General features: G+C 55.7%; 1 protein-coding gene across 1 annotated transcript; it reads right to left on the bottom strand.

Annotated features, from left to right (window-relative positions):
- Nucleotides 1–4,712: 4,712 nt before the first annotated feature.
- Nucleotides 4,713–27,921, bottom strand: P2RX3 (purinergic receptor P2X 3). The gene is made up of 12 exons (XM_006091907.3): nt 27,771–27,921; nt 20,833–20,968; nt 20,396–20,467; nt 20,099–20,162; nt 19,441–19,534; nt 19,088–19,165; nt 18,518–18,659; nt 17,897–18,033; nt 6,064–6,157; nt 5,746–5,811; nt 5,304–5,381; nt 4,713–4,867 (listed from the first exon to the last, which is right to left on the bottom strand). The coding sequence occupies exons 1-12, from the start codon at nt 27,887–27,889 to the stop codon at nt 4,754–4,756; spliced, it is 1,194 nt and encodes a 397-aa protein (XP_006091969.1). The 5' UTR covers nt 27,890–27,921; the 3' UTR covers nt 4,713–4,753.
- Between the last annotated feature and the right edge of the window lie 36 nt (nt 27,922–27,957).

Raw genomic sequence — 27,957 nt, forward strand, 5'->3', positions numbered from 1 at the left:
TGTGTATATGTATCTTGGTGTGCACACGAGTCATTTTTTATACCTGTGTATGTATGTATACCTGTGTATATGGAAATCTTTATTGGTAAATGTGCACAATCTGTGTGTCAATGTGCATTTATGTGTTGTTTGAGATGTGTATATTTTATACATCTCTGGGTATTTATGGATAGGCCTATATGTCTGTGTACATCTGTGAATGTGTATGTCTGTGTGGCTTTGCATCCATACGTACTTGAATCTCTGCGTTCATGCATCCGTGTGTACCTGTGTGTCTTTGGCTGGTATGTTTGGGAGTGTGTTTACAGGCCAGAGTGTGCCTGAGTACACCTGTGTACAGGTCTATGTATGTGTGTGTACATGTGTGTGTATCTATCTACAGGCATCTGAGGGGATGTGGAGTTTCAGGAACAAAAACAACAAAAAGGAACAAAGGACCAGGTGTGCTTTCTTTCTAAAGGTGCTGGAGACGATGGAACAGGATCGGACGGGATCAGAGCACCCCCGGGTGAGCGGGTGGTGAAGAAGCAGCAAGGACAAGCCCCTTGAACATGAGCAGGCCTCTGGCAACAGGATAATGGGCTGGGCATTGCCATGAGCCTTGCCAGTGCTGGGCCCCAGGGGCTGCCTCCAGATGGAGACCTGTCCTCTGTAGAGGGGTTTGTCCATCTGCCTTGGATATAGGTTGGGTCAGGAAGCTCCTAATCACAGCATGTTGGTTCCCCAACAGCATGGAAGGGGAGCTGCCTTGGGGGGTCAGCCCCCCCTCCCCCAGGTCCCTGCATTGTGTACTGCTACAAGCTAATCCTTGATGCTCTGCTTCTAAAAGAACAGTCAAACCTTGCTGTAGGGGGTGGGGGGTGGGAAGATAAGCAGTAAGGGAAGCTCTGCATAGGTAGCTCTGGGACTGGAATTTTAGCTGAATAGTAAACCCCCTTTTCTCAGCCTCCACTTTTCTCCTTGATGGGAAATTGGCTCTAGCCAACCCCAGTAGTTCAGTATCCTGCCAGTCAAGACTAGAGGTAGAGGGAAGGAGGGGAAAGGGTGTTGGTGGTGGCTCAGAGCCCTTCAGTCTGAAGCTTGCTCCAGGCAAGCCAGTGTAGATAAGATATTCCCCAAATATCTAATACTAGAGGCCCAGTGCATGAAATTCATGCATGGAGGGAAGATCCCCTCAGCCTGGCCTGCACCCTCTCCAATCCGGGACCCCTTGGGAGATGTCCGACTGCCTTTCACAATCTGGGACCACTGACTCCTAACTGCTTGCCTGCCTGCCTGCCTGATCACCCCTAACCACCTCTGCCTGCCTGATCACCCCTAACCACTTCTGCCTGTCTGATTGCCCCTAACCACCTCTGCCTGCCTGATCACCCCTAACTGCTCCCCTACAGGCCTGATTGCCCCTAACTGCTCCCCTGCTGGCCTGATCGTCCCTAACCACCTCTGCCTAGCCCTGCACCCGGGACCCAGGATTCCCTCCTCCGGCCAGTCGCAGGCACCCGGGACCTGGGCTTCCCTCCCTCTGGCCAGCTGCAGGCACCCAGGACTTGGGCCAGCTTTGCCCAGGCTGGCCACAGCTGCAGGGGACTGCGGGGCGGGTGGCTTGTCCCTCTCCCGGGCCACAGCCTGGCTGGTCCCCATTCCTCTCTCCCCAGTGTTGAGTGTCTGAGCAGTTCCTGCATGAGGGTGCGAGGGCATGAGGGTGTGATGACCATTTGCATTAGCTCTTTATTATATAGGATTGTTTGTTATTGGGCCTCAACTTCAACCATTATATATTCATTCCTTTGGCTGTTTAAGGCCTTTCAGTGTTGAATGGCTCTTGATTAAAAAGCAAATACTCTTAGGAGAAGAAACTCCTGAGTATGTTATTTATTAATACCTCTGGGAGATTGACTGGTAATTTGCTGAGAACAAGGTTTTGTGAGAAGCAGCACAGAAGAGAAGGACACATGGAACTGTCAGTGGGCATGGGGGTGGGTGGTGAGGCTAGTTGTGGAGAAGAAGAGCCATTGAAAAGGAGATGATGAGGCAGAGAGTGCTGCACTCACTATTTTCTCTTCATGGGGACCCAAGAAGACTATTTCCTGGGATTCCTTGTAGTATCGTTGGGCTCCTCACCATGCCACTGAGTCTGGCCAGTGCCATGTGGTTGGAAGTGATGCAAGCAACTTCCAGGACTGGCCTTTAATGACCCCTACAACCCACCCATTCTCACTTTGCTTGCTATGTGCCTCCGATGGTATACTCCCTGATGGAGGGGGCTGCCTGGTTGACTTCGTCATGTTAAACCTTGAGATTTTGCAGTTTATTTGTTACTGTGGCAAAACTTGGTTTAGCCTAACTGAAACTCAGAGGAAAGAAGGTGTCGACAAATTTCCTAACTTTCCCCCAGGCAGATGTAGCACAGAAGTCAAGATCCCAGGCTCTGGAGTCCTGAAGTCCCACTTGCCCCATTTCAGTTTTTAACCTTACTCAGCCTTCGTGTCTTCTTCTGTAAAATGAGGGTTGAATTAGACAAACCCTCTAACGTATGTAGCCCATTGCTTGGCCATGGCAAGTTCTCACTAAATGTTAGCTTTTGTGCTGAGTAATTAAAGAAGCAATGTAGAGTTAGGAATGAGCATGGGTCCCAGTTCCAATTTCTATATATTGTTTCTTTTTCTATTACACAGGATCAATAGCTGAACACAGCAGCCTCACCAGGGTTGGTGTGTGATTATGTTGGTGATTGTGCTGAGGACACCATGAGGCAGCAGAGAGGAGTTTGCTGTTGTTGTTCCTGCTGATATACCCCTAAGTCCAGCACACAGGGCGGTCACATAGCTCAGCCGTGGGGAGGACAAGGTCAGGCTCACACTCATGAGTTTACACACTTGCTGGCAGGCTCAGGACCACCCAGCCTGGAGGAAAGGGAGGGGTTGGGGGAAAGGGTTCCCCCAGATATATCTGCCTAGACCTCCGCCTCAGAGAACATTCCTGTGACCCCAGCCTCCTGAGAACTGGGTGCACGGGGGTGGGAAGGCAGGGTGCCTGTGGGCCTCTGGGTGGAGAACATGGTGCTGCCTTCCACTGAGGTCTGCTGGCCAGATCTCCAGACACTGCCGATTCCCAAGGCTGCCCCCGGGGAGGTGTCATCCCACCTTCCTGAGGATGGGGCTGGGATGAGGCAGAGTCAGGGGACGGGAAGGGACCTCGTGTGGGGGAATCTTACCCCTTCACCCCCTGGGGTAGGGGGTCACCGGGGTGGGGCCTTTGCAAGTGCCCATGGCTTGATCCTCCCAAACTACTCCCAAAGATGCCTCTTCCGCACATCTCCCCTGTCCCCTGCACCACTGAGGAGGGGCTGGCCCTCCATCTACAGTTCAGCTCCTTTCTGCTCAGCCCTCAAGGTCATGCCCACACTCCAGCTCCGCCAGAGGTGGTTCGCCTGGAAGCTGGTGGAACATACTTCAGGGCTGCTCACTTGCACGAGCCCCTTCTAATACCCAATTTTGTATTATTTTTTTAAGATGCCCCAAGATGTATATGCTTCAGGCTTCATAAAACCGAGATCTGCCCCCGAGCTCTGCCTGGGAGGGGAAGTGGAGGCAGGGTGCACCTGGCGCCCTCTCACAGCCCTGCCAGCGCCCTGTCCTTCCTCCTTCCCCAAGTGCCAGGGCACTAACCACCAGACAGTCAAACCACGAGACAGTCATTTTCCATCTGCTGCCTCAGTTCGCTGTCGGTAAATAGGAGAGTCAGACGAGATGGTTTCTAAGACCCTTTAGTTTCTGGCATTAGGAGACTGACCACCTTATCAGGACCCTGTGGGCACAGGCCTGGCTGACCAGCTGCTCGCAGGGCACTGGGGCTCACTGGGGCCTTTTCACCAGCATTTCAAGGAGGATTGCTGGCCTCCGGGAGCAGGGCCTCAGGTCCGGGAATCCCCTCCCACCGGGGTGGCCAAATCCGGCTCCTGCAGTGAGGGGCCCAGATGTGTGTGGGTACCTCTAGGGTCCTGGAGAGAGAACAAGAATGGCCCTGGTGTGGGGACAGAGCTGTGGGGTGAGGTAAGGAAAATTCACCGACAGTCACGCCTCCTGTTTCCTTCTCATTTGGGGACCCACCTGAGTCAGAGAAAGAGAACTCACACCAGTCTCACTGGTCTCCCCTCAAAGGGGGCCCAAGTTCCCGGGGCCAGCCTGGGGCTTACTCTTTATTAAGCTGAACCTAACCTTGGTCAGGGTGGAGGAGGCTGGAGCAGCAGGGCACACCCATGGGAGTTGCCCTTCCTCTTGTGAGGTGTGGGCAATGGAGACCTGGGTTCAAATCCCAGCTCTCTCGCTGCCTAGCTGTGTAATCTTGGGCAAAGGATTCAGTCTCTCTGAGCCTCCGTTTATCTTCAAAACGGGGAACCTAATACCTACGTCATGGGATTATTCTAAGGATTAAATGAGATAGTGTGTGTGAAGTGCCGGGCACTTGGCAGGCACTCATTATTACTATTATTCTCTCTATTCTTTGGAAAGGGGAAGACTCAGGTGCTGCTGCCCCAGGGGTCCTGGGAAGCAGACAGGGGCCAGGCAAGGGGTGAAGGTGAGAGTAAAGTCTCAGTAGGGGGCACTGGGAGACCCAGCCGCCTTCCAACTGTGGCATCATGGGGTGAGCAGCAGAAAGGAGAGCCCTCCCTCTCCCATCCTCCTTGCCCGGTGGGGTCCTCTGTGGGGAGGCCTGGAGCCCAGCAGTGAGTGTGGGGCCCTGGGTGGGGGCCCTAGTGGCCGATGGAGAAGGCCCCTGAATCAGTGGACTGCTTCTCCTCCGGGGTCTGGTCGCTGGGGAACACTGGGTTGGCCGAGGCAGCGACCTTCAGCGTCGTCTCGTTCACCTGCAGGCAGAAGGCTGGCATGAGGGTGCTCTGACTATGGGCAAGGACCCCACTGGACAGACTCAGCAGTTGGGGCGCGCAGCCTGGTCTTTGGGGAGCTACAGCGCGTCTGTGTGATCCCAGGACTGCATCCATGCATCTCAAGGGCAGACAGCCCAGAGCCAGCCCATAGCAGGATTTCCCTGCCCCAGAAATGGAGAGGAGACGATGAGCGGCTGGGGCAGCAACAGCGACCACCCACAGTGCCCCCATGGTTCTCACAGAGCCCACAATTGGCCAAACACCCTCGGGTCTGGACCCCCAGTATGCACTGAGGCCCAGTGAACTTCCCTTCAGAAGCCCCTTCAGAAGCCCCTGGACGGTGAGCCGCTGAGAGTCCCTGGGGCCCAGTGGCCCTCCCTGCCCTGTCTGGCTGCCTCTCCTGGACCCCACTCACCTCCTCAAACTTCTTGGCTTTGTATTGGTCGGCCCCCTTGAGGAAGTTGAGCAGGATGATGTCACAGAGGACAGTCCCCTGGGGGAGGAAAGGAGGTCAGGCCTTGAGCTGCCGGGCCCTGGGCAGCACTGGCCTGGGGGCGGGGCCGTGTTTGAGTCTCCGCCCCCACCTTCATGGGGAGGCCCAGGAACTTGTACCAGGCCAGCCTCCTGCAGATGGGAGGCTGCTGAGGAGGCAGTGAGCTCCCCATGACTACAGGTGACAAAGCAGGGCCCAGCTGAGCAGGGAGGTGGTGCAGGAGACGGAAGCACCTGGCAAGAGGCTGGGCTTTCCAGTCTAGGCTGAAGCAGGGCTTACCTGGGTTCAGTTCCCTGTCCACACCTGCCAGCAGGGGCCTCACCCTGACTGGCCACCGGTCAGAGCCTGGCGGGGCTGAACTCACCACTCCCACGGAGGTGAAGGCTGCCACGGAGCTGATGATGGTGGGGATGATGTTGAACTTGCCTGCCTGTGTGCACAAAGACCAAGGCGAGTGGGCGGAGTCCAACAGGGCAGGGGTGAGGCCAGAGAGACCTTGGAGCAGCAGGCCCCACCCCTTCATGGTGCAGGTATGGAGACAGGAGGTGTGAGCAGTTGAGGGTCTCAGAGTTGGTCAGCAGCAGGACCCTACCCCTCACCCCTGCCCAGGAGCCTTCTCCGGGCCCAGGGTTGGTCTGAATTTCCTCCCCTGTCCACCCACCTGCCCAGCCCAAGGACTCACGTTCCCGTACACCAGCACGTCGAAGCGGATGCCAAAAGCCTTTAGGAGCGTGCGGTACTCGCTGCCATTCTCCAACTTGTAGTACTTGGCAAACCTGGAGGTCAGAGGCAAAGGTGGGTCCCACTGTGGGCTCCTGCCTGAACCTACGGGGTCCTCGGGAGCCTACGACCGTCACTTCCTGCGCAGCCCTTACAGATGGTTTGGTGGGACACCTGCCATGGTCCAACCTGTGTCTGAGTCTCCGCCCCCAGGTTAGCCAACCCCCTTCACAGGCAGCATCTTGGGGTGCTGGTTAAAAAGACAGCTTCTCAGGCTCCACCCTGGACCCAGGAATCAGCATCCCTGTGGGTGGGGCTCAGGACTCTTCCTTTTATTTTTTAAAAATATATTTTATTGACTTTTTTACAGAGAGGAAGAGAGAGGGATAGAGAGTTAGAAACATTGATGAGAGAGAAACATCGATCAGCTGCCTCCTGCACACCCCCTACTGGGGATGTGCCCACAACCAAGGTACATGCCCTTGACCGGAATCGAACCTGGGACCTTTCAGTCCGCAGGCCGACGCTCTATCCACTGAGCCAAACCAGTTAGGGTAGGACTCTTCCTTTTAAATAACTTCCCTCAATAATTCTGACGTGTGCGAACGTTTGAGCCAGGACTCCATGCTTCCTCAGTTCTATCTGCTTGGGTGGCCCAGGGCCCGGCCTTCTCCCCTCTCTGCAGGTTTCTCAGCTGGACTGGGTTTGAAGCCAGGCTCTGCCACTTACCAACTTCCTAATCCTAAGACACAAAGGCTTGGAGGAGAGGGGCTGGACCATCTTCATGAACAGGATCAATTAGGGTCTGGGGGTGGCGGCAGAGAGCGTCACAGACCAACTACATGGTCTGAATTCAAGTTGCACCAGCAGGAGGGGATGGACCCCAGAGAGGAAGTCGTTTCTAGAAAGATGAGGAGGTCCAAGAACATGACTCTCCAAGGAGGCCTCGCAGGAGATTTTAAGGAAGTTTGCAAAAGCAGCATCAGGCCCAGGCAGAAGACTGCGGGAAACCCTCACTGGCTTTCAGGTTGGCCTGAGCCTAATTATGGACCCTCACCACCTCCACACCCGCCATGGACAGAGCACCAAAAGGATGCAAACCTATGAGCATCTCCTCAATGTCAGGGAGCAGACTCCGGTGACCCATTTTATAGATGAGGAGACTGGTGGGAGGCAACATTGACAGCTCCAAAGGCCCTGCTCTTTTAATTTTAATTTTTATTGACTTCAGAGAGGAAGGGAGAGAAAGAAAGAAACATCAATGATGAGAGCCTGCAACCTGGGCATGTACCCTGATGGGGAATCAAACCGTGACCTCCTGGTTCATAGGCCAACATGCAACCATTGAGCCACACTGGCTGGGCAAAGGCCCTGCTCTTAACCTGAACGCCCAGGGGCGGCCCTGGTGCCAGACCTCAGAGTCCTTCTGCGCTCTGTGCCCTGTCCCCCTCCGCTGGAGAATCCAGGCCTGGACGAAGACCACGTGTGGGGAAGAGTCCCCGCTGTCTGGGCTGTGGCAGCGGAAGCCCGTGGGCACGGGGCAGGGGTGGGAAGGCGAGTGGCTGAGGTCTGGGGCAGGGCGGAGGCCGGGACTGCGTCCTGTCCCGAGGTCTGCGTTCCTGGCCATAGGCTGCAGCCACGAAAGATGCTCCGCCATCGCCTGGGAGAGCAGAAAGCCGGCATCCTGGGCACTGCCTCTCCCAGCGAGGGCTGGCTAAATTTATCTCGGGAAGGAATGTGGAGGGAACAGGGAGAAGAACCAAAGCGGACTTGGCTTTTCTCCAGGACCTGCCTTCCAAGAGGCAGTACGCATGATAAGATCATTATCTCATCCACCACCCACCCTCGGAGGAAGCTTGGCAGGGCCCGCTCTCTTCTGGGGCGGGAGAGCGAACCTCAAGCCGGGAAGGAGGGAGGGGACCAGCCGGAGGCAGGGGACCGGCCGCAGAGAGAAGGGCCCAGGAGTCCTGACTTCTGCACTCCAGAGCGGCCGGTGGGGGTCCCAGAATGTGGCCCGACCGTGGGGCAGAGACTGGGCGATCACGGGGCTGGGATACCTTCCCTCTTGGCATGCGGCTGGGCCACGTGTTCTAGCCCCTGGCATCTAGCTGGGGCCCCACCTCAGAGAGTTCTTGCCAAAGAATGTGAAGGGAGGTTCGGTATGTGACCTCTGGGCCCACAGGTATCAGAGCGAACCCTCCTCATCCTCCCTTTCCTCATGGCTAGTTGCTCAAGAGCCAGGGGAGCAGTCAGGGTGTAGGGGCCACTGAGTCAACAGGTGGCAGGAGCCCAGACCCCTGAAGGCTCCTGAGCGCTCCGCCCCCACTGGTCCCTGGTGTACTGTGCCAGGAGCCACTGAGATGGGTTGTTTGTTACCGCGGTGAGCAATATTTAACCGCTTGCAAACTCCTGTGATTTTATAGCCAGGAAGCCTGAGTTAGAGGATGAGTTAAAACTGGGGAGTCATTCAAGATAGAGAGAATTCCAATGATGCTACAGTCCTATGAGGCTAAGAAAGTCCTAGGAGGTCTGGGTGCGACCCCACGGTGTTTTTAACAAGCTTTTGACTCCACGCAAGTCACTCAACCGCCTGAGCTTTTTCTCTCAACTGAGAAATGAGAGTGAGGAAGGCCAGACGAGACAGTGTCCAGATAGCGTAATTAAAGCAAGATCTAGTAAGTGCTTAAAGCAGGTCCTAAGATCAAGATAAAGTGGACTCGTAACATCTACATTTTCCTTAACTATCACACCTCCTGTCTCCCGGCGATAATAGTATTAGCAACAATAACAGACAACGTATATATCGATTGGGTGCTTACTATGTGCCTGGCATTGTGCTATGCGCTTAATGCCAAGTAACTAACTCATTTAATACTCATAGCAACACCAAGGAACTTAGTGCCGTTTCGATTCCCATTTACAGAGGAGTCACCAGGATCAGAGAGGTTAAGCAACTTGTCTAAGGTCACAACAGCAATAGTCAAGTGAGCGAAGCTGGGATTCGAACTCAGGAGGTCCTGTTCAACCGCCCAGACTCTTAGCCTGCATTTCAGATGGTTCCTTTTGATGCCCGATTTCTGTCCAGTCCTGGCTCATTTCTTTTCGTTCTCTAGCTGAGGGCCCCCTTTTGCACCTGCAGGGCGGGGCTCTCCACCCAGAATTCCTGGCTGGGAGCAGAACAGGAAGGAAAAAGAGCCATGACGTGTCAGAAGGAGGACCCCCCCAACGCCTCATCTGAAAAGGCGAAAGGCTGAGCTACACCTGCCCGGGCCCAGATTTCTCCTAAATCCTCTGATTCCTACCTCTCCAGCTTTGGTTTTCTTGGTTGAGAGATGGGGTCAGTGAGAAGGACACCACTGTTCCGCACCTTGGTTTGGAGTACAGGGCCCCTCCCAACCTGGCCCAGTCCACTCCCCTAGCCTCCTCTGCAGAACGTCCTGCCCTGCCCCTCCAGTGCCAGCCACACGACCTGCCTTCCTCTATCTCCTGCGCCCGCTTCCTAGACACAGACTTCTGGGCCTCTGCTCATGCGGCTCCCCTCCTTCCCTCTTCCCCCTTGCAAACTCCTATTCATCCGTCAGGGTCCTGCTCAGTGACTTCTGATTCTTTCAAGATTTAAACAAATATTTCGAGCACAGCCACTGTATGCCAGGCACTGTGCCAGGCACTGCTGATACACCGGCAAGCTCTGCTGTCATGAGAGGGAGAGAAATATTAATCGCACCATCCATGAGCAGCTCAAATTGGACTTCAGGGCTGGGAAGGAGAGGAGCACCTTTCTCAGAGCACAGCCCAGGAAGGCATTTGACCGAGGCTGGTGGGTCAGGGAAGGCTTCGTGTGAAATAACTCTAAAGCTGAGGCTTGAGGGTGGAGAGTTAAAGGTAAGAAACTCAGGCCCTCTCAGGGGAAGGCACAGTGAAAAGGGGAAGCAGGAAGTGCACTGGTCTGGGAGATTGGAGATGCGTGGAAGAGGAAGTGTCTGGTGGTGTGTCTCTTCCCAATCCCAGGTGCAGTGATTTCACACTTGCAGCTTGAAACTGTCCACAGCGGAATATTTACACCACAGAAATCGGCAAACACACTACAGAGCAAAGTGCTTTCTTCCTTTCTCCAGAGAGCCGGTTTCTGGTTTCCCAGCACCGAGGCTGTGAAATGCCTCCGGGCTACCTTTCCTGTCAGGAGGATGTGAGGATCCAGGCTTTCCTAGGGTCCCTGCCACACCAGACTGCAGGTGATAATTTGGACTTCTGACTGCGAGCCAGCTCCCACGTCCCTCTTTGCCCAAGGGCCCAGCGCAGGGAATGCTTGCCGGAGGAATAAATGTTTTCACCTCCCAGATTGGCCTCCTGGTTTCCTCCCCCTGCCTCTGGCTGCCCCAAATTATCCCTGCTCTTCAGGTAGAGCTAGTCTACAGGAGCGAACCACAGGCTGTTCTCTCCCAAATAGAGAATATCTGGATCCGGCAGCTGGCTGCATGGGAAAGTAGGTGCTACTGGTTCCCGCCATAGGGAACCAGCCCCGTGGAGGGGGACTGGGGAAAACGCAGGGACAGCTGTACGTGGAGCCCTTGCTCCTGCTAAGCACTATGCTAGAGGCTTCCACACCCATCATTTCATTTGGGCCCCAACAACTCAGTGGGGGAGCTGGTGGCTTAGGGCTTTGAAATGAGCCAGTCTGGCCTTGGATCCAGGTTTTGCCACTGAACTCCTTTACATAACCTGACCTCTGCTTCTTGGTTTCCCCAAATGTGAAAGGGTGGCACTAGCTGAAGGGTGGATTCAGTGTGGTTGGGGGAGGGCTGAGCTGGGGGGCACCGAGCTTTCAGTACATTATCTAGTGGTCAGCAGGCAACAGTCAGACTTTCCAGGCCTGAGAGAAGCACAGCAGGGATCAGAACTCGGGCCCCTGGAATCCTAAGCCTCTGCCCACCCCCTGCTGCTTCCTGCATTGCCTGCTTACCTCCAGCGACAGGGAACTCACTACCTGTATGAGCAGCCCACTTTCAGCTTTGGGTGGTTCCCACCGTTAGAAGCGCTTCCCCACGCTGAGCTGACATTTGCAGCAGGCGGCAGCCCTACACGTTTGCTGAATGGAGAAGGGTTTTTATCACGAGGTACAAATCCCTCGGAAACTCTCAGACATCTGTTTAGGAACGATCCCATAGAGTGGTGGCAATTCCTTCCCAAAGCAGGGACACGTAACTGTTACAGCAGCAGGGAAAACAGCAACACGCTTGGAGGATCCGGGTTGGACTTGCGAGGGAAAATTTGGGCCTGGAATTTGGGTTTCTAAGCGAAGGAGGTGGTGTTCTCAGCAAAGCTTTTTGCCTGGTGGGGAATCATTCTGCCAGCCGAAATATACTTTTACAGTTGATTTTCTACTGATGGGAAAATATCTCCTTGGCAGACTCATTGCATGGGGGTTGGGCAGCATCCCTGAGCAAGCTGGGACTCCTCCTGGTAGAGAAGGGCCCAAGCCATATTTATTTACTCATGTTCTAAGACCCTAATCAACCTCAAAGACAGACATTCTGAAAATGGTTTGTTGTCGATCCTTTTTTAAAAACACGTATTATCATTCATTTGTCTTTCACAAGGCAGGGAAAGGTCAATGGAAGCAGGGCTGGAAGATGTACCTGAGAGCCAGGTTACTAGCTGTCTACTCCAGTCAGTAATCTTTTTGGCCTCAGTTTCCTCATCTGTAAAATGGGGGCAACCACACCCGTCCTAGCAGGATATTTGTGGTTGTGACCCAGGCCCTGGAGCCAGGCCTCCCGGATTTGGATTCCGGCTCCAGCATTATTTTCTGTGTGGCATTGGGCACATACATGAAGCCTCTGAGCTTCCGATTTCCAGCTATGAAATTCTCCCCCTTCACTCGATTAATAATCCACCAAGAGCACTTGCTAAGTCCTGGGCTCACTGATAAGCGCTCAGGGAGTGTTAGCCAATATTTTCTGCCAATAATGTTGGTCCTTGTGAGGACTCAATAGCCATCCTATATAATAAAGAGGTAAAATGCAAATTAACCCTCACACCCTCACAAGATGGCTGCCTATGACCAGGCTGGCAGGGGGGTTAGTGAGGGACGACCAAACGACTGAATAGCAGGCTGCATGGGGCGGTCAGGGTGGCAGGGGGAGCAGTTGGGGGCAACCAGGCCAGCAGGAGGGGCAGTAAGGGGTGACCAGGCTGGTGGGGGGGGCAGTTGGGAGCGACCAGGCCAGCAGGGAGGGGGCAGTTGGGGGCAACCTGGCCAGCAGCGGGGGGCACTTGGGGTGACCAGGCCGGCAGGGGGGCACTTAGGGGCAATCAGGCCAGAATGCAGAGGCAGTGAAGGGCGACCAGGTAGGCAGGCAGGTGAGCAATTAGGAACCAGAGGTCCAGGATTGTGAGAGGGATGTCTGACTGCCAGTTTAGGCCTGACCCTGGCAGTCGTACATCCCCCAAGGGGTCCCAGATTGGAGAGGGTGCAGGCTGGGCTGAGGGGACCCCCCCCCCCCATGCATGAATTTCATGCACCGGGCCTCTAGTAAAGGTATAAAGGGCTGTATAAATTCAGGCTCGTGCTAATTACCCCCCACCCCCACCCCACTGTACCCTAAAGGAAGCAAAGAGGAAAACAGATCATGGAGAATTGACGCAAACGTGCCCCAGGCAAGAGGGCCTTCTGGGGGCTTCTGTGGTAATGAGGGAGGTGTCTGCTCTAATGCATCTCCATGGCTCCCGGGAGGAGAAAAACCCAGATTGAGGGAGGGATGATCAAAGCCGAGGACACGCTTCGATCCAGCCTCTGTCGATTGGCCTAAGATCTCGCGGATCGGCACGTTTCCGCGTGGAAGCAGCTCAGCTGCCAAGTCTCAGCTTCGTGAAAGCTGCTGCGGGTACATTTCCAACATGGAACACTCACCACAAACTCCTCCAGCACGAGGAGCGTGAGCAGCTGAGCGCTAGCAGACACCAGGGGAGGAGAGCCAAGACGGCGGCGCCTTTTAGGAGCAACGCTGTCCTAGGGACCCTCAGGAGCACCAGGAGTCCGACACTGCTGACCGTTTTGCTTCTCTCTCCTCATCCCAGCAGTCACCACCGGGTTTATGTGCCCGAGCTGCCTCTTTTTTTTCTTTGCTAGTGATATGCTGGTGGGAGGTTTGCTAGAAGCAATGGCTCTAGGACAGGTTCCTGGGTCTGAGTCCTGATGAACCTCTTAATTGGGCTCTGTAGTCTTGGGCAAGTTTCCAAATCTCTCTCTGCCTACTGAGGGGTGCGGGCGGGGTGGGCGAAGAGCTGTCAATCCTGTCAAAAGTAGGTGTGAAAGGGCGCGAGGGGCCCTCAACCTGAGGTCCAGGGGTAGGCTTTCAAAGGTCTTCAAAGTCTCGGAATTCTATGCCACATAAATAGATATTAAATAGATGTGCAGAGAAGGAAACGGACCACACTGTGTGGGATGCTGATTTCCTGCAAGGGAGCAGCCAGCAGTGAAGCCAGTTTCCAGGCCATTACTTTATCTACCCATTTGTCTTAGGGTTGTCACTCTGAGGATGCATTTACATCCTATTTGTAGAAATAAAGTATCCTTTAACCAAAGAAATTGACTGCAACGTTGCTCAAGGCTATGTATACATGCCTTTTCCTTGGACAATCAACTGTGCGGTGAGGTGAGTGCTGCTTCAAAAGTTAACAAAGGGCTGTGATTTCACGCAGGAAAGTTGGTAGGCCTGGTACTAGACACCAGTGCTCCTCCCTTCCCTCCCCACCCTGCCCTGGGCTGCCTGGGCCTGCTGCCTGGCTTCCGGCTGCAGAGGGGGCGTGGCTGGGTCACAGTTCTCCTCAGGCTGCTGTGTCCTATCTCTGTCTCCGGGTTCCAGGAACGGCTTCCTGTCCTCGCCCCTTCAGACCCGGGCCCCAGGCACTGCAGGATCCTTTGTGGTATCCCTGCACCCTCCCCGCAGCACTCCCTGTATTAAACTCTCCTCAAATTACCCAATTTGCATGTGCCATCTGTTTCCTGCTGGGACCCTGACTGATACAGTATTTTTAATTTGTCTTTGTACCATCTCTGCCTATACACTCACACCCACACACATCTATTCACTGACACACTCAGGCACGCGCACACACGCACGCACACATTCAGTCACTCACCGACACATACTCACACACACTCACTCACCCACAGACACTCACCCTCACTCACAAACTCACACACGGCAGTGCCAGCGCCCAGCTCTGGGGAGGGGGGTGCTCTGATAAACTGAGGGCCCCCTCTGTGTGGCAGGAACTGACCCCTGCAGGAACACTAACACTGGGGTGCCTGTCACCCTCGCACCATTGAACTGGTGACTCTGGCCAGTTCTTATTTTCAAAAATGCTGCCCTTTGCCCACTGCTAAGCCAGACGAACGCACCAACTGCACACTCTCAAGGTACTTGGAAAGAGGCTTCTTAAAAATACCAAGTTAAAAAAAAAACACCCACAAATAAGCTAAAGCAGCCCCTGGAGTCTTTAGCCATGCAAAATAGACTTCGTAGTAAAATAACATCTTTCCAGCAAATTTTAGGGCGGTAGGGACAGACAGAAGCCTTCAGATCACATAAACAAAGGTAAGTTTAGATGGACAGCGACAGGTACTTTGGGTGGGGGTTGAAGGGAGACACATTTTGGCTCAAAACAAGGTCATCTTGACATGAATGGGAGGCCATCCGATGACGGACAGGCCATCTTGTGAAGTGGTCCCTTGTCTAGGGCTGCTTTGCAGAGAGACGGATGTAGGCACTGGGAGCAAATGGCCTCTCAGGCTACTCTAAGATGCACCTGTGACCTTGGGCACATCACTGCCCCTTTGAAGTTTCTACTTCCTCATCTGTAGAATGACCGCCTCTCCGTCTAGGTGTCTCCAAGGGGTTCTCAACAGCTAGAGCTTCTCTAAATCTCGGATTCTGCAGGCGAAGAGCCTCCAAAAATGGGGGTGGGGTTTGGAAAGGAGCCGCAGAAGTAATTAGTGATGGAAATGTGAGTCTCTAGCTGCCTCTGGATGTCTGAGTTTGCATATTAAACAAGGCTGAATCTTGGCTGAAGGATTCCGTTCCCTCCAGAGCAAAAGGCAACAAACTGTAGGACAGGATGGCAAGACGTTGAAAAAAACCTGGCCCCTGTCAGAGAGGCAGAGGAATTTGTTTGGGAGACAAAAGGCCAGGCTGTGTCCTGTGGCCCCCCCAGAAGCTAGTCGCTCGCCCACGAGCACATAGGCGTACATTTCTGAGGATTAACACGTGCCCATGTCCCTAGCCTTCCTGGTTGGGGTGGACATCATTCCAGAAAATACGTCTGCATGCAGGCTCCCACGCTTACTGGCTCTGTGACAGTGGGAAACATAGTTAAGTCTGCACACCTCACTTTTCTCTCCTATGAAGTGGGGGGGATTGTAGCGCCTCCCTGTGGAGAGTGGGGGTGGGGAACAACGAACCAAGGTGCACAGACACTTTGCACACGGTGCCCAGTATCATTTCTACCTACAGGGAGCTTGTGGGATTCTCAGGAGCTGCATACTTTGTACCCATCCCAGGAACTGCCCTGTGCCCACGCTGACCCTGGCTGTGGCCCTTTTCCTCCCTCTCAGGATTCAGAAAGGAGGCCCTTTGTGGGCTCCTAGCTTAGCCTTGGGTGTCCATGTAGCTCGAAGACAGCATGAAGGTGAGTGGGTAGACACCCAAGGGAGTGACTTCAGGGAGCTTGGGCAGAGCCTCCTGATTGCCAAGGCCATCAGATACTCCCCACACTAGTGCTATTCCTCTGGGAAGCCCTTTAAACCACAGGATCAAATTGGGCAGCTTCGCCCCCTCATATTCTGGCTGGAGGTCTTTGGTGTGGAGGCCACACCCCTCAGACGGTTCCCCTAGGCCCCCAGGGATTTATGTTCTCAGGATCCTTAAGAGATCTCTGACCTGTCTCTCCAAAGACAAGCTTAGGTAGGACCCGTCTGCCTCACGTCCTGCTGTGCCTAGGCGAGGTGTGCGTGCATTCGTGAGTGCGTGTGTGTGTGTGTGTGTGTGTGTGTGTGTGTGCGCGCCACGGCACACTACATTGGAGACAAAGAACTCCAAACCAATTCTTTAAATGAAAGGCATTGCTCTAAAGCTGTGTGACACCCCTAGCCGGGGTCTTCCCAATCGTTATTCCCTTCATAAGCTTTCCTGCCAAGTAAGTTATTTGCAGGATTGAAGAATTCCCAATGGCCAGGGGGAAGTTACGAAGATGAAAACTTGCAGTTTAGATCATGAGAATTTTATTAATATGTTTCTATTTTAAGCTATCATATGAAATCCTTTGTATTGATTGCAGTGTGATGTACCCGACTGAATAAATATGCCAATTTCTGCGAGGGAGCCAAACAGTATTTTTAAACTACTTTAAAATATGTGTTGTTTCCTATGATTTTTTAAAGTTGGGAGTTGATTATGAAAGCACTTTCAATTTTTTTTAAAAAACATTCTTCTTTCCAGAGATTACACATGCATATGTTAAACGATTACAGATAAAGCTTAATGGAATGGATAATTACCTTTTCAAGCTACAGATAAAGGTAAAAAAAAAAAGGTGAAATGATTTTTTGGGGCTTATGTATGTCATTATATTGTGAAATACCACTACAACAAAGGAGATTTGAGTAGCAATTCCTTGAACATATAGATGTAGTATGTTCTTATAGGGATTTTCCCCTGATCACTGCCTACTTAGCTAATTAGCCTGTTTGGTGTATAACACAGATTCCTGAGGGCCCTGCCAGAAACGTCAGGATTTTCAAAAATTAAGGGAAAAACAGAACAGAGAGCTAAAGCTTTTCAGACACTGGCTGATAGGATCCTGGAGATAACGATACCATTGCCCTTTCACGGATGGGAAAGGAGGGGGAGGGGAGAAGGTCAAGGGCTTGCTCAAGGGCTTTCAGCTGGTTCCCAGTAGCTTCTCCCGGGTTCTTCTCTTTCCCTGTCTGCAAAGTGGGAGGGGACGAGGGGGGCCTCTTGTGTCTCAAGGCCTTTGGGAATATCAATGAGACGCTACTAGAGACTGGCCTGAGTTCCTGTTCGAAAGGCACTGAAGAACGAATGCTCACTGTAATTGCTACTTGTGACTCCAGTGACATTTCCTGGTTCTGGACAGAAATACAAAATTTCCATCTTGGGAGATGATACCAGCTATTGCCCTTGCTCTGGGGAGCGAGAACCCTTAGAAAATGTAGGCGCAGAAGAAGGGATGGGGCTGCCCGGGCGTGGCCTCGGCACCTTCCGGCCTCAGAGCCAGAGCGGAAAAACGAACTCAGCATCACAGAACCCAACACTTCAGGAGACCCTGGCCATCTGGCCTCACCGCCCACCGCCTGCCCGAATCCTCCCTGCGGCCGGAGCCATGATCTCACCGGATGGCCTGTCTGTCTCCGACAGCTGCCCGTTGGAAAGTCCTGCCTCATTTTGCACAGAAACCTGATGGGGGAACATGGGCCCTTTTCCTGCCAATGCGTGTTGTTTCTTCAGATGCAGTTTTTGTTTTTGTTTTTTACAGAGAGGAAGGGAGAGGAATAGAGAGGAAGGGAGAGGAATAGGGAGTTAGAAACATCAATGAGAGAGAAACATCGATCAGCTGCCCCCTGCACATTCCCAGCGGGGGATGTGCCCTTGACTGGAATCGAACCTGGGACCCTTGAGTCCGCAGGCCGACGCTCTATCCACTGGGCCAAACCAGTGAGGGCCGGATGCAGTTTTTAGAACGGCCCTTGCCTTTGCCCTGATGCCCCTGATTACCTGAAGTTGTAGCCGGGGGAGACGCTGCTCTTCTCAGAAACGCTGTCCAGCCGGGTGAAGGAGTATTTGGGGATGCACTGCTCCCAGGCCTTGTCCAGGTCGCACACCCAGCCGATCTTAATGCCCAGAACCCCGCCCTGCAGAAAGGGGGCAGGCGTGAGCCTCCCGCAGCCCTCCGGTGCCCCTCATCGGGGTGGGGGTGGGGAGCACCACCAATAGACACGTGAGTGCTCTGCACGCTCAGGTGGAGGGCGCAGGTGGCGAGAACGAAGAGGGAGGTGCCATCCCGTGTTGCTTAGGAGGGAAGTACCGTGGCTCAGGGCGAGCCCCAGGGGCGCTAAATCCTGCTTTTGGTGTTGTCAGCCCCTCACCTACAACACGGGAGAAAGTGGCACCGATCCAATGTCCAGAGCCCCAGGCCTCGCTGTGTGCAGGTGACGTGAGTAACGGGAATGGGAACCGGGCCTTGGGGGGAAGGGTGAGGGGGCAAGACCGCCCAGGACAGGTGGCAGGACTGGGATGCTTCCACCAGGGGGCGCTGCCTCGCCGCTGCTCCGCTTCCCCAGCATCCCCGCCCGCCCAAGGGTCCCCAGGTCCGCGGAAGGGGGGGCAGGTCCTCACCGTGCTGGCCAGTTTGGCAAAATCCTGCCCCGCAAACTTGACCACATCCCCCACCCGCAGGATGGGGCAGAAGGGGGCCTTGTCAGGGTGGAAGCGGCAGGTCTTCATGTCGGCGGCCGTCAGATTGGGCAGGAGGTTTCCCCTGGGAAGGGAGGAGGGAAGGAGAGAGGCCAGGCCCAGGGTCAAGGTGGAGACAGGCCTCCCTCCACAAGGCTCTCTCCAGCCTGCCCGAGCCCCAGGGCCCTTCCGCGCGCCCAGGCGGGGGGCCTCACCGCTGTCCCTGCATCCTTCTCCTGTCACCCTCTCTCCCATCCTCAGGGTCGTAAGTGCTCGTGTCTAATGGCCCCCTCCCAGGCCGGGGTGTGGGGGGGGGGGCTGGCAGAGACACTGGCCCACCCGAGCCTCAGTGGTCAGGGCTGGCGGGGAGACCTGGCTCGGAGATGGGGGTCAGGAGCCCCCGGGAGATGGGGAGAAAGTGGGGAGAACCCCGTGGTGACCGGCATCGCCTCCCCTCTGAGAACAAGGGGTGGGCGCACTGCCTCTGGGCTTCAGGGAGGAGCGAGGACTCACTTCTCAAAGTTGAAGAGGGGGAAACGGATGCTGTTCTTGATGAAAATAGTGAAGTTCTCGGCTTCCATCATGACAGGCCTGTGTGAGCACAGAAGGAAGGGGCAGGGGAGCAGGGAGCCCTCACCAGGGCCACCCTCCCTGGTGGACACCGCCCAACGGGCATGTGGCCCGGGCCTCTCCGGTCTGAGGGTCAGAGGACGGGAGTGGCAGGTGAGCCGAGCTGGGGGGAAGCTGGACACTACAGCAGGTGGGTGCCCACAAGACCCCCTGCAAGCTCAGAGGTGCCGGGCGCCCCACGGTGGCCCAGGGGCGCCTGGGTGGGGGCTCTCTTCCCGCCGGGCGCAGGCCCTCACCTTTCCACCGTGTCCACCTCGGCAGGGCACCAGCCCTGGATCTCGCAGGTGCGGAGCTCGGAGCTGTAATTCACGCAGCGGCCGGTGAGGATCCCTGCGAGGGTGGGGACAGTGCTGTGTGCTTGTCTGGCCCTTTGCCATGCCCTTCCCCCATGCCACCCCTCCTCATCGGAGACGCCCCCCAAATACACACTCACACACACACACACACACACACACACACGGACCCTGCAGGCGGACGGAAAGGACAGGCAGGGCAAGGGAGGTCCCCGGTGGCACGTTGGCCCCGCAGAGCTCTCCCTGACCCTCCCCAGCCCTAGGCAAGCCTCGGGAGGTGACCTCTCCTCTCACAGGTCCCAGGCCCCCAGTCACAGCAGGCTGCTCCTTGCCTCCGAGGCTTTGCTGACTGTTCTTTCTGCCTAGAATGCCCCCTTCAAAGCCCCTCTGTCCTGCCAAATCCTTCCGTCCCACCGGGCCCATCTCAAATGTCACCGCCTCTGGGAAGCCATTTGGGACCCATCTCTTCCTTCCCCTGGCCCCTCCTTGACATCACTCACCACCTCATGGCACGGCTGTCACCCCCATCCCTGGACTAGGAACTCCTCTGGGGTCCCATACCACTTGGGTTGTCAGGGGGTGGGGAAGGGGCTCCACTCACCCCCATTCGGGAAGCGCTCGGGCCCGCACTGGCTGTCTGATACACAGCGGTACTTGTCCTCGCTCTGAGGGGAGACAGGTCCACGGGTGGGTGAAGGGCCCCGGGCCGGCCTGGGTGAGCCCCTTGGTGCCACTGCCTCCCCAGCCGGGGGCCTCCGGGGGGTGGAGGTCGGTCCCAGGACTGGGCTCCAAGGCTGGACCTAGGGCCTCTGCTTACACCCACGCCCCTCCCTGCCACCACTCCCCTCCAGCGGCTTCTTCCTTGACCAGCTTCACCCAACCTCCCTCCCGGCCTCACCTCTGGGCAGAACCCTTGCATCTGGTTTTCAGTGACGATCATCTTGGTGATGATGACAAAGACGGAGGTGCCCTTGGGAGAAGAAGGAGAGGAAAACGCAACAGTGCCAGTTCATGAGGCAGGGACTCTTGTTATCCCCACTCTACATAGGGGGAAACCGGGGCTCTTGCTGATTTGGCCAAGGTCACAGGTCAATAAAGGCAGACATGGGCTCCAAAACCAGGCTCTTCCAATACCCCCTGGCCCCTCACGCTCCCTCTGTGTGTCCTCCTGATCACAGGACAGGTTGTGGCAGAACAAGAGGATGCCCGGTGCTGACTCAGGAGGGTAACCCCCCTCCCCCAGCCACTGCTGTGGGTCACTGATGCACAGGGTCTCCCCGCCAACCTGCCCAGGTCTGGGCGTCGACACAGCCACTTGCCGTAGGGGGGCCATACCTGGGGTGGTGTCACATAGTCAGACACATCCATGACTCTGTTGGCGTAGCGTCCAAAGCCCTTCACCTTGGTTACCACGGAGGACTCAATGGATGTGTCCCGCACCTGGTACGCCTTCTCGTGCAAGAAAACCCACCTGGGCAGAGAGTGGGGTGGAGAGCAAGAGAGAAGGGTGTAGGCTCATCAGACAGAGGCTGGAGGGGTCGCCTTCCTGCCGACATGGACCACGGGGGCCTGGCAGGGGAGGCCTGTGTGTGTGGGGGGGGGGGGGGGGGGGAAGGGAGGGGCGGGGGAGGGCGGTTTCACAGTGAGCTCTGGCTTGGCTTAGACCACTGTTCTCCATCCTTCCCCCATTTCCTGCTGAAGGAGCATTTTTAGACTTTTCCCCCTAATCGTCCTCCCTCCATGAAATTTTAATACTCTTCATATCAATTTACATACTGTATGTATATTTGCACTTTACACATAAAAAGAGACTTTTTTTATTCTTCAGAAACCAATCCTCACCCCTTGAGGGTGCGATCACCCCGCTGAGAACGCATTATCCATCGTTCCTGCGGATGACAGAGGCCTCCTCCCCGGCAGGAACCTGAGACAGAAGGCGCAGAGGCTCCTCGCCTCTCTCTGCATGGAGGCTTTGTGCACGGCTGCATCCGAAGTGCCCGCACACAGCAGGTGTTAGTGAACAAGTCGATGCAGATGCTTGGGAACTGGGCACCTGGCAGAGTCTCCATCTGTGCGAGCCTCAGGTGAGGAGGGAGGAGGGAGGGAGGGGCAGCGGCTGAGCCTTTACCTGGCAGGTGGATGGAGTCGGGCTGGGAGGGAGGAGCCTGTAATCTTATTCCTTGGATTGTGCTGCCACCTAGTGGGCATTTAACTGCATTGCCTTCTTTTTGCTACTTCCAGCCATTATGGGATCAGGGAGGGACCCTTGCCTTCTTCCATTCCCACCTGCCTCCCCAGCAGCAAGAAGGGCCTGCAGACCACTCTTCCTTCTGCGTTTCTGTGAGGTGCCTGCCTTTCCCTTAGTAATCACCCCCCACCGCCCTCAAGGCTCAAGCCACTCGGCCTCACTAACCACGCTTCCAGCAGGAGGCGCACTGGGGGGCAGATGCTGTTCCCCGGCCCATTGCACAGGTGAGAAAACCTCACCCATGTGCTTGGGGAATGCCGCACACTCTCGGTTTTGGAGAAACAGGGTGACGTCTTGTGGAACCCAGGGGCGTGCTTTTGGGAACGCCGGATTAGGGTTACTTTCTCGTGCTCACCAGGGTGGCATGAGCGGAAGGAGCGGGAGACGGTGTGGGGCAGAGAAGACCAATCTGGGGGCCGGGAAGCGGAGGGCAGCGCGTGCGATGACCCGAGGACTTTGTAACGAGGGCTGAGGACTTCAAGCCCAGGAGCTTTCTCACCCTGAGTGTGGGTGGGGGCTGCGGTGGGAGGCGGTGAGCGCCACAGGCCTGGGAAGTCTCAAGGAGACGCCGATGCCCACCTCCCGGGGAGGGGCTGGATTGGGGGCCTCTGGAATGCCCCGATGCTGGGAGATGCCAGGGGGTGAGTCACTTGTGGGATGGGCACCTGCCCTCCAGGCTGACATTTGCGAGTGGCTGCTTGTTCAGCTGTTGGTGAGAGGGTTCCGAGGAACCCCCACGCCAGGCCTTTCTCAGGGGCCTGAATCCTGTGCGCTCTCTAGAGCGGGAGAGGAAGGCTGGGGGCCCAGCCAGCGCTGGCAGGCGGCGCCCAACCTGTCACCTGTCTCATGGTCACGGCCTTACAGCGGCCCATCCTGATGAACGCCTGTTGAGAGCTGTCCGCCTGCCTGTAAGACACTCTATGAACGCCACGCCCCTGCGGAAGCCCAGGGAGCCGTGAGCTGAGCTTCCTTGGCACTTTATCTTTTTCCTCTTGGAAGGGAAGTGGGCGTTCATCAAGATCTCACAAGGGAGCGTGGCTCACGTAGAAATCTCATCCGCCGTCTTGTGCCCCAGCCGGGTGGTGGGGGGTGGGGGATGGAGCACCTTCCAGAAACCTGTCCAAAATGAGCATCCTTGCTCGTGGCTGGGGGCCCTGCAGAGCGGAGGAGGGAGGTCGCGGCCCCAGCTCTCTGCTCCCAGCGGACGGACAGCGGTTGTATTACTGTGTGCTCACCCCCCCCCCCCCCAACCTCAGTGCTTGGCCATGGGATGGAGACATCGCTGAGCACGATCTAATGAAATGGTTTCCTGACACGCACCTCGCCTTCTATCCCCGTTTTTAAAGTTTGGGAACATTTGCCGGCGAGAAGCCGAGTTCAGATGGTCAATACCACGTCATCAGCCCAGCGCGCTGCGTGCCGTCCGTGTGCAGGACTCACCGAGGCCTTGCCACCAGCCCACCGCATGGCTTCATTATTATCATCACACCACAAATAAGGGAGCCTGTATGTGGGTTCCAACCCCGGCGGGCTGCTCGCAATGGCCTCACCACAGGGTCTCCAGCTGTGTCCGGGGTCAGGACCTGGCCACAGCTGGCCCCTGCCCTGGATCCTGGTCCTTGTCTGGGGAAAGCACCTCCCGGCGTAGGCGCATCTCCAGAGGCTGGGAGGAGCAACTGACCAATCTCTCTGCTTCCCCGGCCCCTCCTTCCCCGGCCCCGCCTTCTCCAGGGCTCCTGCTTGTGCCCAGTGGGGAGGAGCGGCCACAGCAGGTTTCTCTCTGCGAGTTAAATAACAGGCAGAAGATTTTCAGTGGCCCCGTGGGGCCTGGACGTCAGCGGGGCAGCTCGAACGCGGGGTGCTTCATTTCCAGAACGGAGGGCTGCGTGGGTCCCTGGAGGCCAGGGCTCAGGCGATGGGGCAGGACCGAGCCTTTCGTTCCTGGCATTGACGCCGCTGCTCTGACTTATTTTTTCTTGGGTTCCTGGTTTATTATTTATAGAGCGGAAGGCGGGTGGCAGCTCCTTGGCAGGTGGGGTGTGCAGGGAGGAGGCCAGGGAGTGGGTGTGAGAAGGGTGTGCTGTGTGTGCCGGAGGACGGAGGACGGGGTCTCTCCGGGAGGCGTGAGCTGGGCTGAGGGAAAGGGGGAGGCGTGATGGGGGGGCCTGTGCGATAATGACAGTTACCATCTATTACTGAGTCACCCAACGCCGGCAACGAACGGACACGGGTTACCTCCCCTCACCATTGCTCCCCAGGAGAGGCATTCCTGAACCCATTTTCCAGATACAGCGACGGAGACTTGGAGATGTGAAGTGACCTGTCTGCACCCCACCTCTGGTGTCAGAGGGAGGCTTCTAACCAGGTGTCCCAGGTCCCCCAGTCTCCCCAGTCATAAGGCTGCGGTGAGGCGAGAGGGGACACATGAAAACCAGTGCTCTCTCTAAACCTGTAAGATGGGGTTCCAGCAGGTCTTCCCACAGTATTGTCACCTAGTGCTTGTCACCTAGTCAACAGGGTGCCTCGGGGTGCTTCCTGGGATGAGAGGATGGGGTGGGGGCCAAGGAGGTGGAATTCCAGCCCTTTTCTTAACTAGAGTGCCTCCCCATTTTAATGGCTTTATGTGCTGTGCTTCTACATAAGATTTGAAATGAGGCAGATCAGACTCTTCATTTGAAATGAAGCAAAGAAGTTGGCTGTGCAAATAGTGAGCTTGTGGATCAGGCCTTGAGGGGGGGGGGGGCTGGGGAGTAGGGGTGGAGAGGAACAGGACAGGGAGAGCAGGCCTGCAATGGGGCCAGAGGTACCGTCAGCCACCACAGGTCCTTCCAATGGCGATGGCGGGAGCCTCAAAGGGCTGGGATTCCCCTCCCCGCTAGTTTGCGAAAACCAACCTCAGGCCAGGCACTGGCCAGTGTTTATGGGAACTCAGGCCTCAGGGATCTCCCATTCCCTCCTCAGGTCTTCACGGGATCCAGAAAAGAGGTTGGCTCTTAGGAAGTCCCACCCCATAGAGGAGACTGGATTACCACCTGGGCCCAGGAAAGACAGTGGGAGAAACGCCAGGCAGGTCCTGGCCTCTCTGTGCACCTGGGCTGGGAGGAGAAACCAGCGATGAAGTGGTGTCAATCACAGGCTGAGGCCAGGGGCGGGGGTGGGAGCACGCGTGGAGAGGATTAGGTGGTGTGTTGCTGTGAGTGCTTAAGAGAAATGCTTGGCTCATGTCACACAGGTCCTAGGTAAGGTTGTGCATCTGGTCTACCCGACGGGCATACAGTGGAGAAGCGAGTATTAAGCATTAACATCACAGCATCACAAATCCATTCAAATTCTACTGAGCCCAAATCACAGTCATCTCTCTCCATTGCCCACCTGTTAACACATTTTCCTGCATCCATTCCTACCTATTCCAATCCCTTGGCATATCAGCCACCAGAGTGGTCTTCTCAATTCATATTTCATCATGTCTGTCTGTCGCTCTCAATCTCTCTCAATCTCTCTCACACACACACACACACACACACACACTCTAGAATGTTTCAGTAGCTTCCCTTCCATTCCTCTTCTGTAAAAAGGAAAGACCAGAGGTGTCTGAGTCTGGGGTCCACTTGGGATCCTGCCTCCACCTTGCACCCCCCTCCCCTTGCTCCTTCTGCTCCAGCCACAGAGGCCTTCTTTTCTTCTCCCCAATAGCCAGGCCCGTTCCCTTTGTAGAGCTGGGCTTCTCTGCCTTGAACTCTCTCCCTCTCCTGGGTTGCTCCGACTCTGTCCTTCAGGTCTGGCTTAAATGCCGCATCTGCAGAAAACCTTCCTTAGCTCCCTGACCAAGTCCAGTGCCTGCATACTAGCTGCTATCCTAGCACTGTGCCTCTTCTTTCAACCCTGAACCCCCACTGACATTTTGTATTTGTTTGCAGAGATTATTTGGTTAGTGCCCATCTCTTGCACTGTAGGCTCCATGAGGGTGAGGACTGTTGTCTGTGTTTGCCCACTGTTCCAGCCTCGGTGCACAATGCCTGGCATGAAGAGACGCTCAATCACTTTGTGCTAAATTAATGGAATCAGGAAATCCTAATGGTGCATGGGCTCATGTGCACAGAGATGGGGCTCAGGCGGGGATTGGGAGCGGGGAGAGCTGGGCTGCGGAGTGCACCCGACGATGCAAATGGAAGGAGCTGCTCTGGGGGGAGCTGTCAGGCTGGGAGATGAATGGGGTTGGATACCAAGACGCCATCTCGTGCTGGCACCAACAGGCTAGGCTCCAGCACCAGGGGTGGTCGGCGCATCAGACTGGACCATGGTGAGGGACAGACGGGGCAGTGGGGTGCTGAGCAGGCTGGTCCAAGAGCTGGCTGCCTCTACCCACCACCTCCTGCCAGGAGCCAACAGAGCTGGGCCAGGCTGGGAATGTGCTGAGGCAGCTTTGGGCACCCTCCTGGACCATCATACTATCGTGTGGCTGCATGTAAACAGTCACAGCATCACACGTGCACGTGAACACGGACCTTTAGGAACCAACTTTGAGCCAGGCAGCGGAGATGCCGACGTGAAACATTTGCAAACATCTCACAAAACCTCAAACGTGGAAGGGAGCGTCAAGGGCACTCAATCCGAGCCCAGAGCTTGAGTCCCTTTGCTAGTGTCCCTGTGCGCAGCCTTGTCTACAACATCTGTATGACCGGAGCTTCCTGGCTCTCAGAAGCCCACGGAGCCCAAATCCCTTAGTCCCTGTCTTCCCACCTGTCCACGCACACCCTCCCGCTGCTGCGACCTTCAGCAAGGAGGCCCCTCACCCGCAGCTCCGGCCGCACGCACCCAGGAGGTCTCCTTCCACTCGCTTGAATGGACTCATGGCAGCCGCCAGTGGCTGGCTGTCTCTCACACACAGACCCATTGTCTCAAAGAACAGCATGAACTAGAGACCTGCACACCAGGAAAGTAAACCCTTGAAGTTCTGACCTGTATTTCCTGGGGCCCACCAGCGTGTGCGAAGGACCATGAGAAATGTGTTTCCTCTCTGGCCATCCTGTGTTCCTCGGCCTTTTGTACGTGTGTGTGTGTGTGTGTGTGCTTATGTGTGTGGGTGTGTATGGCTCTGTGTGAGTGTGTCTGTGTCTGTGTGAGTATGAGTGGGTATGTCTGTGTGTCTGTCTCTGGGTGTGTGAGTGTGTATGTCTGGGCATGTGTGAATGGGGGGGTGCCTCAAAGAAGTGGGGGTGGAGAGGGGTGTTTAGACCTCGCTGGCTCTTAAGTATCTCCCAGGATGGGTTATACAGTACAAAGTCAGGTAGAAGTAGGGAATTTACAAAGCGGAGTATTTCTGGCTTCGTGAAGAGGGACACCTCACCATATTCAGAAAAGTCACTTTTCTCCTAAAAAACTCTTCCCTGGAATGTCATTTGTGCCTATGTTCCTCCCTCTCTCCTAAGGGAAAGATCCCCCTGCTTAGTCTGACCCTCCAAGAGCAAGGGCTTCCCCCCTTTCTACTTCCTCCCCTGCCCCATGCCAGGAGGGGAGCCCTCATTCTAAAGCGGGTGCAGTTCTCTCCTTCCCACCTCAAGATCACGCTGTCACCATCTCCCTTGTTTCAGTGTCTTCTGTCCCCTTCTGTCCCCCTTGTCTTCTTGCGGCCCCAAAGAGTTGACTGAGGTCAGTGGGAAGATGTGTCAGGGGGTCTGGTCTGCCTGCTCTCTGGTTGAGGGTGGGGATGAGAGAAGGGAGAGGGGAGATGGTCCCCTGGGACCTCTCCTGGTGGAGGGTGGTGCCAGGGCAAGGACTCCCCGCGGGGTGTGTGCCTACAGACCACTCTCCAACTGTGGAGGATTCACTGGAGGGAAAACCCATCCTGGGACCAGATCCCCAATGAGGGCGGCAGAGGCCGGCCCTTGAGACACACCTCCACCAAACAGACTGTTTCCCCAAGAGAGGAGAAGCTGAGAAAGCTGGACAGCACCACCGAGGGGAGAAGGGGGCCAGGACACCGGGCAGCCCTCCCCTCCTGGGTCCTGAAGGGCCTCAGACTCACCCCACAAAGTAGGAGATGATGAGAAGCTGAACTGCCCGGTTGATGATCCCAATGGTCCAGCTCTTCACAACCACAGACTTGGTGGTCTCGTAGGTGAAGAAATCTGACATGCAGTTCATCCTGAGAGCGTGCTCACGGACCGCTCAGAGGGACCCAGTGGTGGCTGTGGGAGGCAGAGGTCCTCAGA

Source organism: Myotis lucifugus, unplaced genomic scaffold (assembly GCF_000147115.1).
Source record: "Myotis lucifugus unplaced genomic scaffold, Myoluc2.0 scaffold_97, whole genome shotgun sequence".
In the NCBI taxonomy this organism is placed as follows: domain Eukaryota; kingdom Metazoa; phylum Chordata; class Mammalia; order Chiroptera; family Vespertilionidae; genus Myotis; species Myotis lucifugus.